Here is a 16,535-nt window from a genome sequence, read left to right as displayed (position 1 = left end):
CCCACCCTCCCTGTCACCCCCCAAATCCCACTGTCACCCCCCCACCCTCCCTGTCACCAACCCAAATCCTACTGTCACCCCCCAAATCCCACTGTCACCCCCCCACCCTCCCTGTCACCCCCCAAATCCCACTGTCACCCCCCCACCCTCCCTGTCACCCCCCCGAATCCCACTGTCACTCCCCCACCCTTCCTGTCACCCCCCCACCCTCCCTGTCACCCCCCCCCCCCCCCCAACCTCCCTGGCACCCCCCCAAATCCCACTGTCACCCCCCCCACACTCCCTGTCACCCCCCCAAATCCCCCTGTCACCCCCCAACCTCCCTGTCACCCTCCACCCTCCCTGTCACCAACCCAAATCCCACTGTCACCCCCCCAAATCCCACTGTCACCCCCCCAAATCCCACTGTCACCCCCTCACCCTCCCTGTCACCCCCCCAAATCCCACTGTCACCCCCCCACCCTCCCTGTCACCCCACAAAATCCCACTGTCACCCCCCCACCCTCCCTGTCACCCCCCAAATCCCACTGTCACCCCCCCACCCTCCCTGTCACCAACCCAAATCCTACTGTCACCCCCCAAATCCCACTGTCACCCCCCCACCCTCCCTGTCACCCCCCAAATCCCACTGTCACCCCCCCACCCTCCCTGTCACCCCCCCAAATCCCACTGTCACCCCCCCACCCTTCCTGTCAACCCCCCACCCTCCCTGTCACCCCCCCAAATCCCACTGTCACCCCCCCCCACACTCCCTGTCACCCCCCCAAATCCCACTGTCACCCCCACCCTCCCTGTCACCCCCCCAAATCCCACTGTCACCCCCCCACACTCCCTGTCACCCCCCAAATCCCACTGTCACCCCCACCCCCACCCTCCCTGTCACCCCCCCAAATCTCCCTGTCACCCCCCCACTCTCCCTGTCACCAACCAAAATCCCACTGTCACCCCTCCACCCACCCTGTCACACCCCCACCTTCACTGTCACCCCCTCAATCTCCCTGTCACCCCCCCACCCTACATTTCACCCCTCCACCCTCCCTGTCACCCCCCCCCACCCTCCCTGTCACCCCTCCCTGTCACCCCCCCAAATCCCACTGTCACCCCCCCACCCTTCCTGTCAACCCCCCACCCTCCCTGTCACCCCCCCAAATCCCACTGTCACCCCCCACCCTCCCTGTCACTCCCCCCACCCTCCCTGTCACCCCCCCTGGCACCCCCCCAAATCCCACTGTCACACCCCCACACTCCCTGTCACCCCCCCAAATCCCACTGTCACCCCCCCACCCTCCCTGTCACCCCCCCACACTCCCTGTCACCCCCCTAAATCCCACTGTCACCCCCCCACACTCCCTGTCACCCCCCCAAATCCCACTGTTACCCCCCCCCCCTCCCTCCCTGTCACCCCCCAAATCCCACTGTCACCCCCCCCCACCCTCCCTGTCACCCCCCCAAATCTCACTGTCACACCCCCACCCTCCCTGTCACCCCCCCACCCTCCCTGTCACCAACCAAAATCCCACTGTCACCCCCCCACCCTCCCTGTCACACCCCCACCTTCCCTGTCACCCCCCCACCTTCCCTGTCACCCCCCCAAATCCCACTGTCACCCCCTCAATCTCCCTGTCACCCCCCCCACCCTACCTTTCACCCCCCCACCCTACCTTTCACCCCTCCACCCTCCCTGTCACCCCCCCACCCTCCCTGTCACCCCCCCAAATCCCACCCTTCTCTATGTCTCCCAGGGTGTTTATTCTCTATGTCTCCCAGGGTGTTTATTCTCTATGTCTCCCAGGGTGTTGTAGAGGGTGTTTATTCTCTATGTCTCCCAGGGTGTTTATTCTCTATGTCTCCCAGGGTGTTGTAGAGGGTGTTTATTCTCTATGTCTCCCAGGGTGTTTATTCTCTATGTCTCCCAGGGTGTTGTAGAGGGTGTTTATTCTCTATGTCTCCCAGGGTGTTTATTCTCTATGTCTCCCAGGGTGTTGTAGAGGGTGTTTATTCTCTCTGTTTCCCAGGGTGTGTATTCTCTCTGTCTCCCAGGGTGTTGTAGAGGGTGTTTATTCTCTCTGTCTCCCAGGGTGTTTATTCTCTGTGTCTCCCAGGGTGTTGTAGAGGGTGTTTATTCTCTCTGTCTCCCAGGGTGTTTATTCTCTGTGTCTCCCAGGGTGTTGTAGAGGGTGTTTATTCTCTCTGTCTCCCAGGGTGTTTATTCTCTATGTCTCCCATGGTGTTGTAGAGGGTGTTTATTCTCTATGTCTCCCAGGGTGTTGTAGAGGGTGTTTATTCTCTATGTCTCCCAGGGTGTTTATTCTCTATGTCTCCCAGGGTGTTGTAGAGGGTGTTTATTCTCTATGTCTCCCAGGGTGTTTATTCTCTCTGTCTCCCAGGGTGTTGTAGAGGGTGTTTATTCTCTCTGTCTCCCAGGGTGTTTATTCTCTGTGTCTCCCAGGGTGTTGTAGAGGGTGTTTATTCTCTCTGTCTCCCAGGGTGTTTATTCTCTGTCTCCCAGGGTGTTGTAGAGGGTGTTTATTCTCTCTGTCTCCCAGGGTGTTTATTCTCTATGTCTCCCAGGGTGTTGTAGAGGGTGTTTATTCTCTATGTCTCCCAGGGTGTTTATTCTCTATGTCTCCCAGGGTGTTGTAGAGGGTGTTTATTCTCTATGTCTCCCAGGGTGTTTATTCTCTATGTCTCCCAGGGTGTTGTAGAGGGTGTTTATTCTCTCTGTTTCCCAGGGTGTGTATTCTCTCTGTCTCCCAGGGTGTTGTAGAGGGTGTTTATTCTCTCTGTCTCCCAGGGTGTTTATTCTCTGTGTCTCCCAGGGTGTTGTAGAGGGTGTTTATTCTCTCTGTCTCCCAGGGTGTTTATTCTCTGTGTCTCCCAGGGTGTTGTAGAGGGTGTTTATTCTCTCTGTCTCCCAGGGTGTTTATTCTCTATGTCTCCCATGGTGTTGTAGAGGGTGTTTATTCTCTATGTCTCCCAGGGTGTTGTAGAGGGTGTTTATTCTCTATGTCTCCCAGGGTGTTTATTCTCTATGTCTCCCAGGGTGTTGTAGAGGGTGTTTATTCTCTATGTCTCCCAGGGTGTTTATTCTCTCTGTCTCCCAGGGTGTTGTAGAGGGTGTTTATTCTCTCTGTCTCCCAGGGTGTTTATTCTCTGTGTCTCCCAGGGTGTTGTAGAGGGTGTTTATTCTCTCTGTCTCCCAGGGTGTTTATTCTCTGTCTCCCAGGGTGTTGTAGAGGGTGTTTATTCTCTCTGTCTCCCAGGGTGTTTATTCTCTATGTCTCCCAGGGTGTTGTAGAGGGTGTTTATTCTCTATGTCTCCCAGGGTGTTGTAGAGGGTGTTTATTCTCTATGTCTCCCAGGGTGTTGTAGAGGGTGTTTATTCTCTCTGTCTCCCAGGGTGTTTATTCTCTGTCTCCCAGGGTGTTGTAGAGGGTGTTTATTCTCTCTGTCTCCCAGGGTGTTTATTCTCTATGTCTCCCAGGGTGTTGTAGAGGGTGTTTATTCTCTATGTCTCCCAGGGTGTTGTAGAGGGTGTTTATTCTCTATGTCTCCCAGGGTGTTGTAGAGGGTGTTTATTCTCTATGTCTCCCAGGGTGTTGTAGAGGGTGTTTATTCTCTATGTCTCCCAGGGTGTTTATTCTCTATGTCTCCCAGGGTGTTGTAGATGGTGTTTATTCTCTCTGTCTCCCAGGGTGTTTATTCTCTATGTCTCCCAGGGTGTTGTAGAGGGTGTTTATTCTCTATGTCTCCCAGGGTGTTTATTCTCTCTGTCTCCCAGGGTGTTGTAGAGGGTGTTTATTCTCTCTGTCTCCCAGGGTGTTTATTCTCTGTGTCTCCCAGGGTGTTGTAGAGGGTGTTTATTCTCTCTGTCTCCCAGGGTGTTTATTCTCTGTCTCCCAGGGTGTTGTAGAGGGTGTTTATTCTCTCTGTCTCCCAGGGTGTTTATTCTCTATGTCTCCCAGGGTGTTGTAGAGGGTGTTTATTCTCTATGTCTCCCAGGGTGTTGTAGAGGGTGTTTATTCTCTATGTCTCCCAGGGTGTTTATTCTCTATGTCTCCCAGGGTGTTGTAGATGGTGTTTATTCTCTCTGTCTCCCAGGGTGTTTATTCTCTATGTCTCCCAGGGTGTTGTAGAGGGTGTTTATTCTCTATGTCTCCCAGGGTGTTTATTCTCTCTGTCTCCCAGGGTGTTGTAGAGGGTGTTTATTCTCTCTGTCTCCCAGGGTGTTTATTCTCTATGTCTCCCAGGGTGTTGTAGAGGGTGTTTATTCTCTCTGTCTCCCAGGGTGTTTATTCTCTGTCTCCCAGGGTGTTTATTCTCTATGTCTCCCAGGGTGTTGTAGAGGGTGTTTATTCTCTCTGTCTCCCAGAGTGTTTATTCTCTATGTCTCCCAGGGTGTTTATTCTCTATGTCTCCCAGGGTGTTGTAGAGGGTGTTTATTCTCTATGTCTCCCAGGGTGTTGTAGAGGGTGTTTATTCTCTATGTCTCCCAGGGTGTTTATTCTCTATGTCTCCCAGGGTGTTGTAGAGGGTGTTTATTCTCTATGTCTCCCGGGGTGTTGTAGAGGGTGTTTATTCTCTCTGTCTCCCAGGGTGTTGTAGAGGGTTCAATATGCTGGGTTCTCTCCCTCTGAAAGTCATTGAAAAGACCTGACAAAACAGAAAAGGGCATGATAGGGCACTGATCACACTGACAACACTGATCACACTAACAACACTGATCACACTAACAACATTGATCACACTAACAACACTGATCACACTGATCACACTGACAACACTGATCACACTGATCACACTGACAACACTGATCACACTAACAACACTGATCACACTGATCACACTAACCACACTGATCACACTGATCACAATGACAACACTGACACCACTGATCATACTTACAACAATGACAACACTGACAACACTGATCACATTGACAACACTGCTCACACTGATCACACTGACAACACTGACAACACTGATCACACTGACAACACTGATCACAATGACAACACTGACACCACTGATCATACTTACAACAATGACAACACTGACAACACTGCTCACACTGATCACACTGACAACACTGATTACTTTTAACACTAATATTAAAATAATACATTGTTCACATTGATAATAACAACACATTGATAATAATATAATAATATAACATCACATTGATAATATAATAACACATTGATAATAATATAATAACACATTGATAATAATATAATAACACATTGATAATAATATAATAATATAACATCACATTGATAATAATATAATAATATAACATCACATTGATAATATAATAACACATTGATAATAATATAATAATATAACATCACATTGATAATAATATAATAACACATTGATAATAATATAATAACACATTGATAATAATATAATAACACATTGATAATAATATAATAACACATTGATAATAATATAATAACACATTGATAATAATATAATAACACATTGATAATAATATAATAATATAACATCACATTGATAATAATATAATAATATAACATCACATTGATAATAATATAATAACACATTGATAATATAATAACACATTGATAATAATATAATAATATAACATCACATTGATAATATAATAACACATTGATAATAATATAATAATATAACATCACATTGATGATAATATAATAACACATTGATAATATAATAACACATTGATAATAATATAATAATATAACATCACATTGATAATATAATAACACATTGATAATAATATAATAATATAACATCACATTGATGATAATATAATAACACATTGATAATATAATAACACATTGATAATAATATAATAATATAACATCACATTGATAATATAATAACACATTGATAATAATATAATAATATAACAACACATTGATAATAATATAATAATATAACATCACATTGATAATATAATAACACATTGATAATAATATAATAATATAACAACACATTGATAATAATATAATAATATAACATCACATTGATAATAATATAATAACACATTGATAATATAATAACACATTGATAATAATATAATACTATAACATCACATTGATAATATAATAACACATTGATAATAATATAATAATATAACATCACATTGATGATAATATAATAACACATTGATAATATAATAACACATTGATAATAATATAATAATATAACATCACATTGATAATATAATAACACATTGATAATAATATAATAATATAACATCACATTGATAATATAATAACACATTGATGATAATATAATAACACATTGATAATAATATAATAACACATTGATAATAATATAATAACACATTGATAATATAATAACACATTGATAATAATATAATAATATAACATCACATTGATAATATAATAACACATTGATGATAATATAATAACACATTGATAATAATATAATAACACATTGATAATAATATAATAACACATTGATAATAATATAATAATATAATAACACATTGATAATAATATAATAACACATTGATAATAATATAATACATTGATGATAATATAACATCACATTGATAATAATATAATAACACATTGATAATAATATAATAATATAATAACACATTGATAATAATATAATAATATAACAACACATTGATAATATAATAACACATTGATGATAATATAATAACACATTGATAATAATATAATAACACATTGATGATAATATAATAACACATTGATAATAATATAATAATATAACATCACATTGATAATAATATAATAATATAACATCACATTGATAATATAATAACACATTGATGATAATATAATAACACATTGATAATAATATAATAATATAACATCACATTGATAATAATATAATAATATAACAACACATTGATAATAATATAATAATATAACAACACATTGATAATAATATAATAACACATTGATAATAATATAACATCACATTGATAATAATATAATAACACATTGATGATAATATAATAACACATTGATAATAATATAATAATATAACAACACATTGATAATAATATAATAATATAATAACACATTGATAATAATATAATAATATAACAACACATTGATAATAATATAATAACACATTGATAATAATATAACATCACATTGATAATAATATAATAATATAACATCACATTGATGATAATATAATAACACATTGATGATAATATAACAACACATTGATAATAATATAACAACACATTGATAATAATATAATAATATAACATCACATTGATAATAATATAATAACACATTGATAATAATATAACATCACATTGATAATAATATAATAACACATTGATGATAATATAACAACACATTGATGATAATATAATAATATAACATCACATTGATAATAATATAATAACACATTGATAATAATATAATAATATAACATCACATTGATAATAATATAATAACACATTGATGATAATATAATAACACATTGATAATAATATAATAATATAACAACACATTGATAATAATATAATAACACATTGATAATAATATAACATCACATTGATAATAATATAATAACACATTGATGATAATATAATAACACATTGATAATAATATAATAACACATTGATGATAATATAATAATATAACAACACATTGATAATAATATAATAATATAACATCACATTGATAATAATATAATAACACATTGATAATAATATAACATCACATTGATAATAATATAATAACACATTGATGATAATATAATAACACATTGATAATAATATAATAACACATTGATGATAATATAATAACACATTGATGATAATATAATAACACATTGATGATAATATAATAACACATTGATAATAATATAATAATATAACATCACATTGATAATAATATAATAACACATTGATAATAATATAATAATATAACATCACATTGATAATATAATAACACATTGATAATAATATAATAACACATTGATAATAATATAATAATATAACATCACATTGATAATAACAACACATTGATAATAATATAATAATATAACATCACATTGATAATAATATAATAACACATTGATGATAATATAATAACACATTGATAATAATATAATAACACATTGATAATAATATAATAACACATTGATAATAATATAATAACACATTGATGATAATATAATAACACATTGATGATAATATAATAACACATTGATGATAATATAATAACACATTGATAATAATATAATAACACATTGATGATAATATAATAACACATTGATGATAATATAATAACACATTGATGATAATATAATAACACATTGATGATAATATAATAACACATTGATAATAATATAATAATATAACACATTGATAATAATATAATATAACACATTGATAATATAATAACACATTGATAACATAACATAATAATATAATAATATAACACAGCTCCAACTACCCTAATGTAGACTGATTGGAGGAAGCATGCTGGCTGTGTTGAGATGTATGGGTTTGCATTCTACCATACCATTTTTATATGTATTAGAGACAACACTGTTATACATCATATATATTAGAGACAACACTGTTATAAGTTGAGAAGTATTTTATCTTCACACTTGGCTTAAACAGTCCTGTTTCTATTTCAGGCTGTAGTGCACTATGTAGGGAACAGGGTTCTATAGGACCCTGGTCTAAAGTAGGGCACTATGAAGGGAATAGGGTTCTATAGGGCCCTGGTCTAAAGTAGTGCACTATGTAGGGAACAGGGTTCTATAGGACCCTGGTCTAAAGTAGGGCACTATGAAGGGAATAGGGTTCTATAGGACCCTGGTCTAAAGTAGTGCACTATATAGGGAATAGGGTTCTATAGGACCCTGGTCTAAAGTAGTGCACTATGTAGGGAATAGGGTGCCGATTTGAATGAATGACCACCAGGAGAGAGAGGAGTTGACAGAGTTTAGACCTCAAGTCCATTCCATCTGATGAGACATGCAGACTGACTCAGACTGATTTCATGGCTGATTTTGGAACCAATCAGTGCCTCCCATTTTTTTCCCGTCTTGACAAAGGCTTCTTGTATCAACTATTAAAGGGAAATTGCATAATTTGATCCAACAGCTCTTATGGTAGTGCTGCCCCCATACCAATTAAATACCACAGATAAGTATTCCTTTGTTTAGAAAAGGTTAGATTTTATTAACAGAATAATGATCTAGCACGTGGGGTTGTACTTTCTTCTCCATCCTCTGGAATTATTATCTTCACATTGACAAAACATCATCTTCCCTCAATAACTTCAAATGAAGACTGGAGGTCAGCCTGATGAGCCAAACTACTCAGTAATCTCCTCCATGAGGACTGGGGGTCAGCCTGATGAACCAAACTACACAGTAATCTCCTCCATGAAGACTGGGGGTCAGCCTGATGAACCATGAAGACTGGGGGTCAGTCTGATGAACCATGAAGACTGGAGGTCAGCCTGATGAACCAAACTACTCAGTAATCTCCTCCACGAAGACTGGGGGTCAGCCTGATGAACCATGAAGACTGGGGGTCAGCCTGATGAACCATGAGGACTGGGGATCAGCCTGATGAGCCAAACTACTCAGTAATCTCCTCCATGAGACTGGAGGTCAGCCTGATGAACCATGAAGACTGGGGGTCAGCCTGATGAACCATGAAGACTGGAGGTCAGCCTGATGAACCATGAAGACTGGGGGTCAGCCTGATGATCCATGAAGACCGGAGGTCAGCCTGATGAGCCAAACTACTCAGTAATCTCCTCCATGAGGACTGGGGGTCAGCCTGATGAACCATGAAGACTGGAGGTCAGCCTGATGAACCAAACTACTCAGTAATCTCCATGAAGACTGGGGGTCAACCTGGTGAACCAATGAAGACTGGGGGTCAGCGTGATGAACCATGAAGACCGGGGGTCAGCCTGATGAACCAAACTACTCAGTAATCTCCTCCATGAAGACTGGGGGTCAGCCTGATGAACCATGAAGACTGGAGGTCAGCCTGATGAACCATGAAGACTGGGGGACAGCCTGATGAACCATGAAGACTGGAGGTCAGCCTGATGAACCATGAGGAACTGGGGGTCAGCCTGATGAGCCAAACTACTCAGTAATCTCTTCCATGAAGACTGGGGGTCAGCCTGATGAACCATGAAGACTGGAGGTCAGCCTGATGAACCATGAAGACTGGGGGTCAGCCTGATGAACCATGAAGACTGGGGGTCAGCCTGATGAACCAAACTACTCAGTAATCTCCTCCATGAAGACTGGGGGTCAGCCTGATGAACCATGAAGACTGGAGGTCAGCCTGATGAACCATGAAGACTGGGGGACAGCCTGATGAACCATGAAGACTGGAGGTCAGCCTGATGAACCATGAGGACTGGGGGTCAGCCTGATGAGCCAAACTACTCAGTAATCTCTTCCATGAAGACTGGGGGTCAGCCTGATGAACCATGAAGACTGGAGGTCAGCCTGATGAACCATGAAGACTGGGGGTCAGCCTGATGAACCATGAAGACTGGGGGTCAGCCTGATGAACCATGAAGACTGGAGATCAGCCTTATGAACCATGAAGACTGGAGGTCAGCCTGATGAACCATGAAGACTGGAGGTCAGCCTGATGAACCATGAAGACTGGGGGTCAGCCTGATGAACCAATGAAGACTGGGGGTCAGCCTGATGATCCATGAAGAACGGAGGTCAGCCTGATGAACCAAACTACTCAGTAATCTCCTCCATGAAGACTGGAGATCAGCCTGATGAACCAAACTAACATCACCTGATAGAACATCTCCTGATAGAACATCACCTGGTAGCACATCACCTGGTAGCACATCACCTGGTAGAACATCTCCTGATAGAACATCTCCTGATAGAACATCTCCTGATAGAACATCTCCTGATAGAACATCACCTGATAGAACATCTCCTGATAGAACATCTCCTGATAGAACATCACCTGATAGAACATCTCCTGATATAACAGATATTGTGGTTAATTTGTGCTCTGGGTGCCATGATGGTGATTGAGCAGAAGGATCTGTGTAAATCAGCAGAGTGAGATGTATCAACGTTGAACCATCTGGCTCTCGTTATATCACAACGGTTTATATCACAACGGTTTATACCACAACGGTTTATATCACAACGGTTTATATCACAACACTCGGTTTATACCACAACGGTTTATACCACAACGGTTTATATCACAACGGTTTATACCACAACGGTTTATATCACAACGGTTTATATCACAACACTCGGTTTATATCACAACGGTTTATATCACAACGGTTTATATCACAACGGTTTATATCACAACGGTTTATATCACAACGGTTTATACCACAACGGTTTATATCACAACGGTTTATATCACAACGGTTTATATCACAACGGTTTATACCACAACGGTTTATACCACAACGGTTTATATCACAATGGTTTATACCACAACGGTTTATGTCACAAAGGTTTATATCACACTCGGTTTATGTGAACCATCCTGGCTGAGAAGTGTCATGTTAAAACAGCAGTTTGGCTCTGTATTAAAACCTCACATGATTCTCATATCCCACAGAACTGGACTGGAACACAGATACACTGTATTAGCATATTAGCATTGTAGTGTCTATAAACTAGGCTCCAGCCTCTGCATCACAGCCTGAGTGGAACAGCCTGAATGCCGTCCAGCAGTATGGAGGGATGAACTCATTAAAACGCTATCTGTATTGTGGTGCAGGTTAATCAAAGCATTGGGTGACTGAAGAGCAGTATAGAAAACAGTGAAGCTGGTTCAGAACCCCAGTGTCTGTGTCAGCTGAGATTGCACCAATCAGATGTTAAAAACACTTCCTGCCTTAATGTGGCGGTCTAGTCAAGCTGACCGGTTCTGCTCACACTTCCTCTGCTGTCACTTCCTGCTACTGCTAGTATGTTCTGCTCACACTTCCTCTGCTGTCACTTCCTGCTACTGCTAGTATGTTCTGCTCACACTTCCTCTGCTGTCACTTCCTGCTACTGCTAGTATGTTCTGCTCACACTTCCTCTGCTGTCACTTCCTGCTACTGCTAGTATGTTCTGCTCACACTTCCTCTGCTGTCACTTCCTGCTACTGCTAGTATGTTCTGCTCACACTTCCTCTGCTGTCACTTCCTGCTACTGCTAGTATGTTCTGCTCACACTTCCTCTGCTGTCACTTCCTGCTACTGCTAGTATGTTCTGCTCACACTTCCTCTGCTGTCACTTCCTGCTACTGCTAGTATGTTCTGCTCACACTTCCTCTGCTGTCACTTCCTGCTACTGCTAGTATGTTCTGCTCACACTTCCTCTGCTGTCACTTCCTGCTACTGCTAGTATGTTCTGCTCACACTTCCTCTGCTGTCACTTCCTGCTACTGCTAGTATGTTCTGCTCACACTTCCTCTGCTGTCACTTCCTGCTACTGCTAGTATGTTCTGCTCACACTTCCTCTGCTGTCACTTCCTGCTACTGCTAGTATGTTTTTTCTTGCTCCCCACCTCCAGCTGTTGGACCTCTCTCTCTGTTAAAGAACATGTCTCTCCTCTGTCCCTCTAGGTGATGACGGGGACCAGAAGTGTGTCTTAATGCTCTCTTACCACCAGTATTGTTGCTACATATTCTCTGTACTGCGTTCTGTCTGACTTTATTCATGTTGTTAATCCCTGTCTGTCTTTCTCTCCTCTGTCCCTCTAGGTGATGACGGGGACCAGAAGCGTGTGTCGGTGCTGTCTTACCCCCAGTATTGTCGCTACCGTTCCCTATTGGCCCGGCTGAAAGAAAGACCCGCCTCCCTCCTCACCTCACAGGTGGTTCTGGCCCTGGGGGGCGTGACTTCACTCACAGACCACACCCACATCCTGTACTGCAGGGACACCTTTGAACACCCCACCCTCATCGACAATGACAATGTCTGTGATGAGTTCGGTGAGTGCCTGAAATATTACCACTGTACTGAAATACCCCTGTACTGAAATACCCCTGTACTGAAATACCCCTGTTCTGAAATACCCCCCCCTGTTGTACTGATATGCTCTGTCCTGTCGAGTGGTGACACTGTTCTCCACACTGACCCTGCTTGTCACTTCCTGCTTTGAGTAGGCAAATCACCAATGTTAACATGGGCTGATGTTTCCATGGCACTGAGCCCAATGCCACTGTATGTTACTGATGGTCCACATGATGGGGATGATAGTGCACTAAATAGGGAATAGGGGGCCATTTGGGACGGATCTCCCCTTAGGGCTGATTAGCACAGCCTGCCTGGTCTCCTTCAGGTCCTCCTGCCTCAACATTCTATAATTCCTTGAGGGCTGATTAACACCGCCTGCCTGCTCTCCTTCAGGTCCTCCTGCCTCCACATTCTATAATGACATCACACAGCTAACTTGCCGTCAGCATAGTTACTGTAACCGTCTGTAAACGTGTGTTGTTTCTCCAACATGAAGGATGATCCTTACCATGTTAGTTGTGTGTGTTATTTGTATTGTATGTCATTAGTGTGATATTGGTATATTATCAGGTCACCCTCTGGCTAGGTACAGGAGACCAACGGTTTAACCAGGAGACTAAATGTTTAACCAGATTATCCTCTGGTTAGGTATCAGAAGACTAAAGAGTTAACCAGGAGACTAACGGTTTAACCAGAACATCCTCTGGTTAGGTATCAGAAGACTAAAGAGTTAACCAGGAGACTAACAGTTTAACCAGAACATCCTCTGGTTAGGTACAGGAGACTAACGGTTTAACCAGATTATCCTCTGGTTAGGTACAGGAGACTAACGGTTTAACCAGAACATCCTCTGGTTAGGTACAGGAGACTAACGGTTTAACCAGATTATCCTCTGGTTAGGTACAGGAGACTAACGGTTTAACCAGGTCATCCACTGGTTAGGTACAGGAGACTAACGGTTTAACCAGGTCATCCACTGGTTAGGTACAGGAGACTAACGGTTTAACCAGGAGACTAAAGGGTTAACCAGGAGACTAAAGAGTTAACCAGGGGAGACTAACGGTTTAACCAGGAGAGTAAAGGGTTAACCAGGAGAGTAAAGGTTTAACCAGATTATCCTCTGGTTAGGTACAGGAGACTAACGGTTTAACCAGAACATCCACTGGTTAGGTACAGGAGACTAACGGTTTAACCAGGAGACTAACGGTTTAACCAGGAGACTAAAGGTTTAACCAGAACATCCTCTGGTTAGGTACAGGAGACTAACGGTTTAACCAGAACATCCACTGGTTAGGTACAGGAGACTAACGGTTTAACCAGGAGACTAAAGGTTTAACCAGGAGACTAAAGGTTTAACCAGAACATCCTCTGGTTAGGTACAGGAGACTAACGGTTTAACCAGGAGACTAAAGGGTTAACCAGGAGACTAAAGGTTTAACCAGGAGACTAAAGGTTTAATCAGAACATCCTCTGGTTAGGTACAGGAGACTAACGGTTTAACCAGGAGACTAACGGTTTAACCAGGAGACTAACGGTTTAATCAGAACATCCTCTGGTTAGGTACAGGAGACTAAAGGTTTGACCAGGAGACTAACGGTTTAATCAGAACATCCTCTGGTTAGGTACAGGAGACTAACGGTTTAACCAGGAGACTAACGGTTTAATCAGAACATCCTCTGGTTAGGTACAGGAGACTAACGGTTTAACCAGGAGACTAACGGTTTAATCAGAACATCCTCTGGTTAGGTACAGGAGACTAACGGTTTGACCAGGAGACTAACGGTTTAATCAGAACATCCTCTGGTTAGGTACAGGAGACTAACGGTTTGACCAGGAGACTAACGGTTTAATCAGAACATCCTCTGGTTAGGTACAGGAGACTAACGGTTTAACCAGGAGACTAACGGTTTAACCAGGAGACTAACGGTTTAATCAGAACATCCTCTGGTTAGGTACAGGAGACTAACGGTTTAACCAGGAGACTAACGGTTTAACCAGGAGACTAACGGTTTAATCAGAACATCCTCTGGTTAGGTACAGGAGACTAACGGTTTGACCAGGAGACTAACGGTTTAACCAGGAGACTAACGGTTTAATCAGAACATCCTCTGGTTAGGTACAGGAGACTAACGGTTTGACCAGGAGACTAACGGTTTAATCAGAACATCCTCTGGTTAGGTACAGGAGACTAACGGTTTGACCAGGAGACTAACGGTTTAATCAGAACATCCTCTGGTTAGGTACAGGAGACTAACGGTTTAACCAGGAGACTAACGGTTTAACCAGGAGACTAACGGTTTAATCAGAACATCCTCTGGTTAGGTACAGGAGACTAACGGTTTGACCAGGAGACTAACGGTTTAATCAGAACATCCTCTGGTTAGGTACAGGAGACTAACGGTTTAACCAGGAGACTAACGGTTTAATCAGAACATCCTCTGGTTAGGTACAGGAGACTAACGGTTTAACCAGGAGACTAACGGTTTAATCAGAACATCCTCTGGTTAGGTACAGGAGACTAACGGTTTGACCAGGAGACTAACGGTTTAATCAGAACATCCTCTGGTTAGGTACAGGAGACTAACGGTTTAACCAGGAGACTAACGGTTTAATCAGAACATCCTCTGGTTAGGTACAGGAGACTAACGGTTTAACCAGGAGACTAACGGTTTAACCAGGAGACTAACGGTTTAATCAGAACATCCTCTGGTTAGGTACAGGAGACTAACGGTTTAACCAGGAGACTAACGGTTTAATCAGAACATCCTCTGGTTAGGTACAGGAGACTAACGGTTTGACCAGGAGACTAACGGTTTAATCAGAACATCCTCTGGTTAGGTACAGGAGACTAACGGTTTAACCAGGAGACTAACGGTTTAATCAGAACATCCTCTGGTTAGGTACAGGAGACTAACGGTTTAATGCTACTGCAGCAGCTGCTGCTGCCTACAGCTGGTCCTCAGACTGGGATCCCAATCAGACAAGGAGGATAAGAAACAACTTTACAGCACACATAATGGAAATGGATTTCAGAGTGTGTACATGAAGACAGGAACATTTCTGGACTGTGTCCATATTCTGTTTGGAACGTGTTCTGTAGGACTTTGTTGTCATGATAAAGGGAGATGTCAGCAGGGCTTGACAGGCATCTGCATGTTAACTGTACCGATTGTCCCGATGGACTCCCTCCTGAGGGGTTTAAACAGTGTTTGGCTAGGGGTAACAGAATCCAATGGAACAACTGTGTAAGGACTGATCTCAGCAGTATGAAGTCATTGTTCATGTTACAGAACTTCACCACACGCTGGGGTTCCAAAGAACACATTTCATTCTGGAACACATCAGAGACACCCTGAGGGGATCTCCTTTATCTTCAGAATGATGGTTAGTTGGCGGGAAATCTGCTGCATTTAGAGTAGCCATTTACTATCAGCTACAGTAACAGTTGTGTTTCCTAAATGGTATCTCATTCCCTATTTAGTGCCCTCACCCATGGGCCCTGGTCAACAGTAGCCAACTATCCTATGGGCCCT

The 16,535-nt window shown here is 41.7% G+C and overlaps 1 protein-coding gene across 1 annotated transcript in view; it reads left to right on the top strand.

Moving 5' to 3' along the window:
• Positions 1–16,535, top strand: part of LOC139381686 (AT-rich interactive domain-containing protein 5B-like) — a 120,425-nt gene that overhangs the window by 41,265 nt on the left and 62,625 nt on the right. The window contains exon 4 of the mRNA XM_071125386.1: positions 12,747–12,977. Coding sequence (XP_070981487.1) covers positions 12,747–12,977 — 231 coding nt within the window. The remainder of the gene's footprint in view (positions 1–12,746; positions 12,978–16,535) is intronic.

The sequence above is a fragment of the Oncorhynchus clarkii genome, chromosome 23 (genome assembly GCF_045791955.1).
Source record: "Oncorhynchus clarkii lewisi isolate Uvic-CL-2024 chromosome 23, UVic_Ocla_1.0, whole genome shotgun sequence".
Taxonomy (NCBI): domain Eukaryota; kingdom Metazoa; phylum Chordata; class Actinopteri; order Salmoniformes; family Salmonidae; genus Oncorhynchus; species Oncorhynchus clarkii.
Note: the sequence above shows the minus strand (reverse complement) of the source record. Positions and strands in the feature narration are given on the sequence as shown.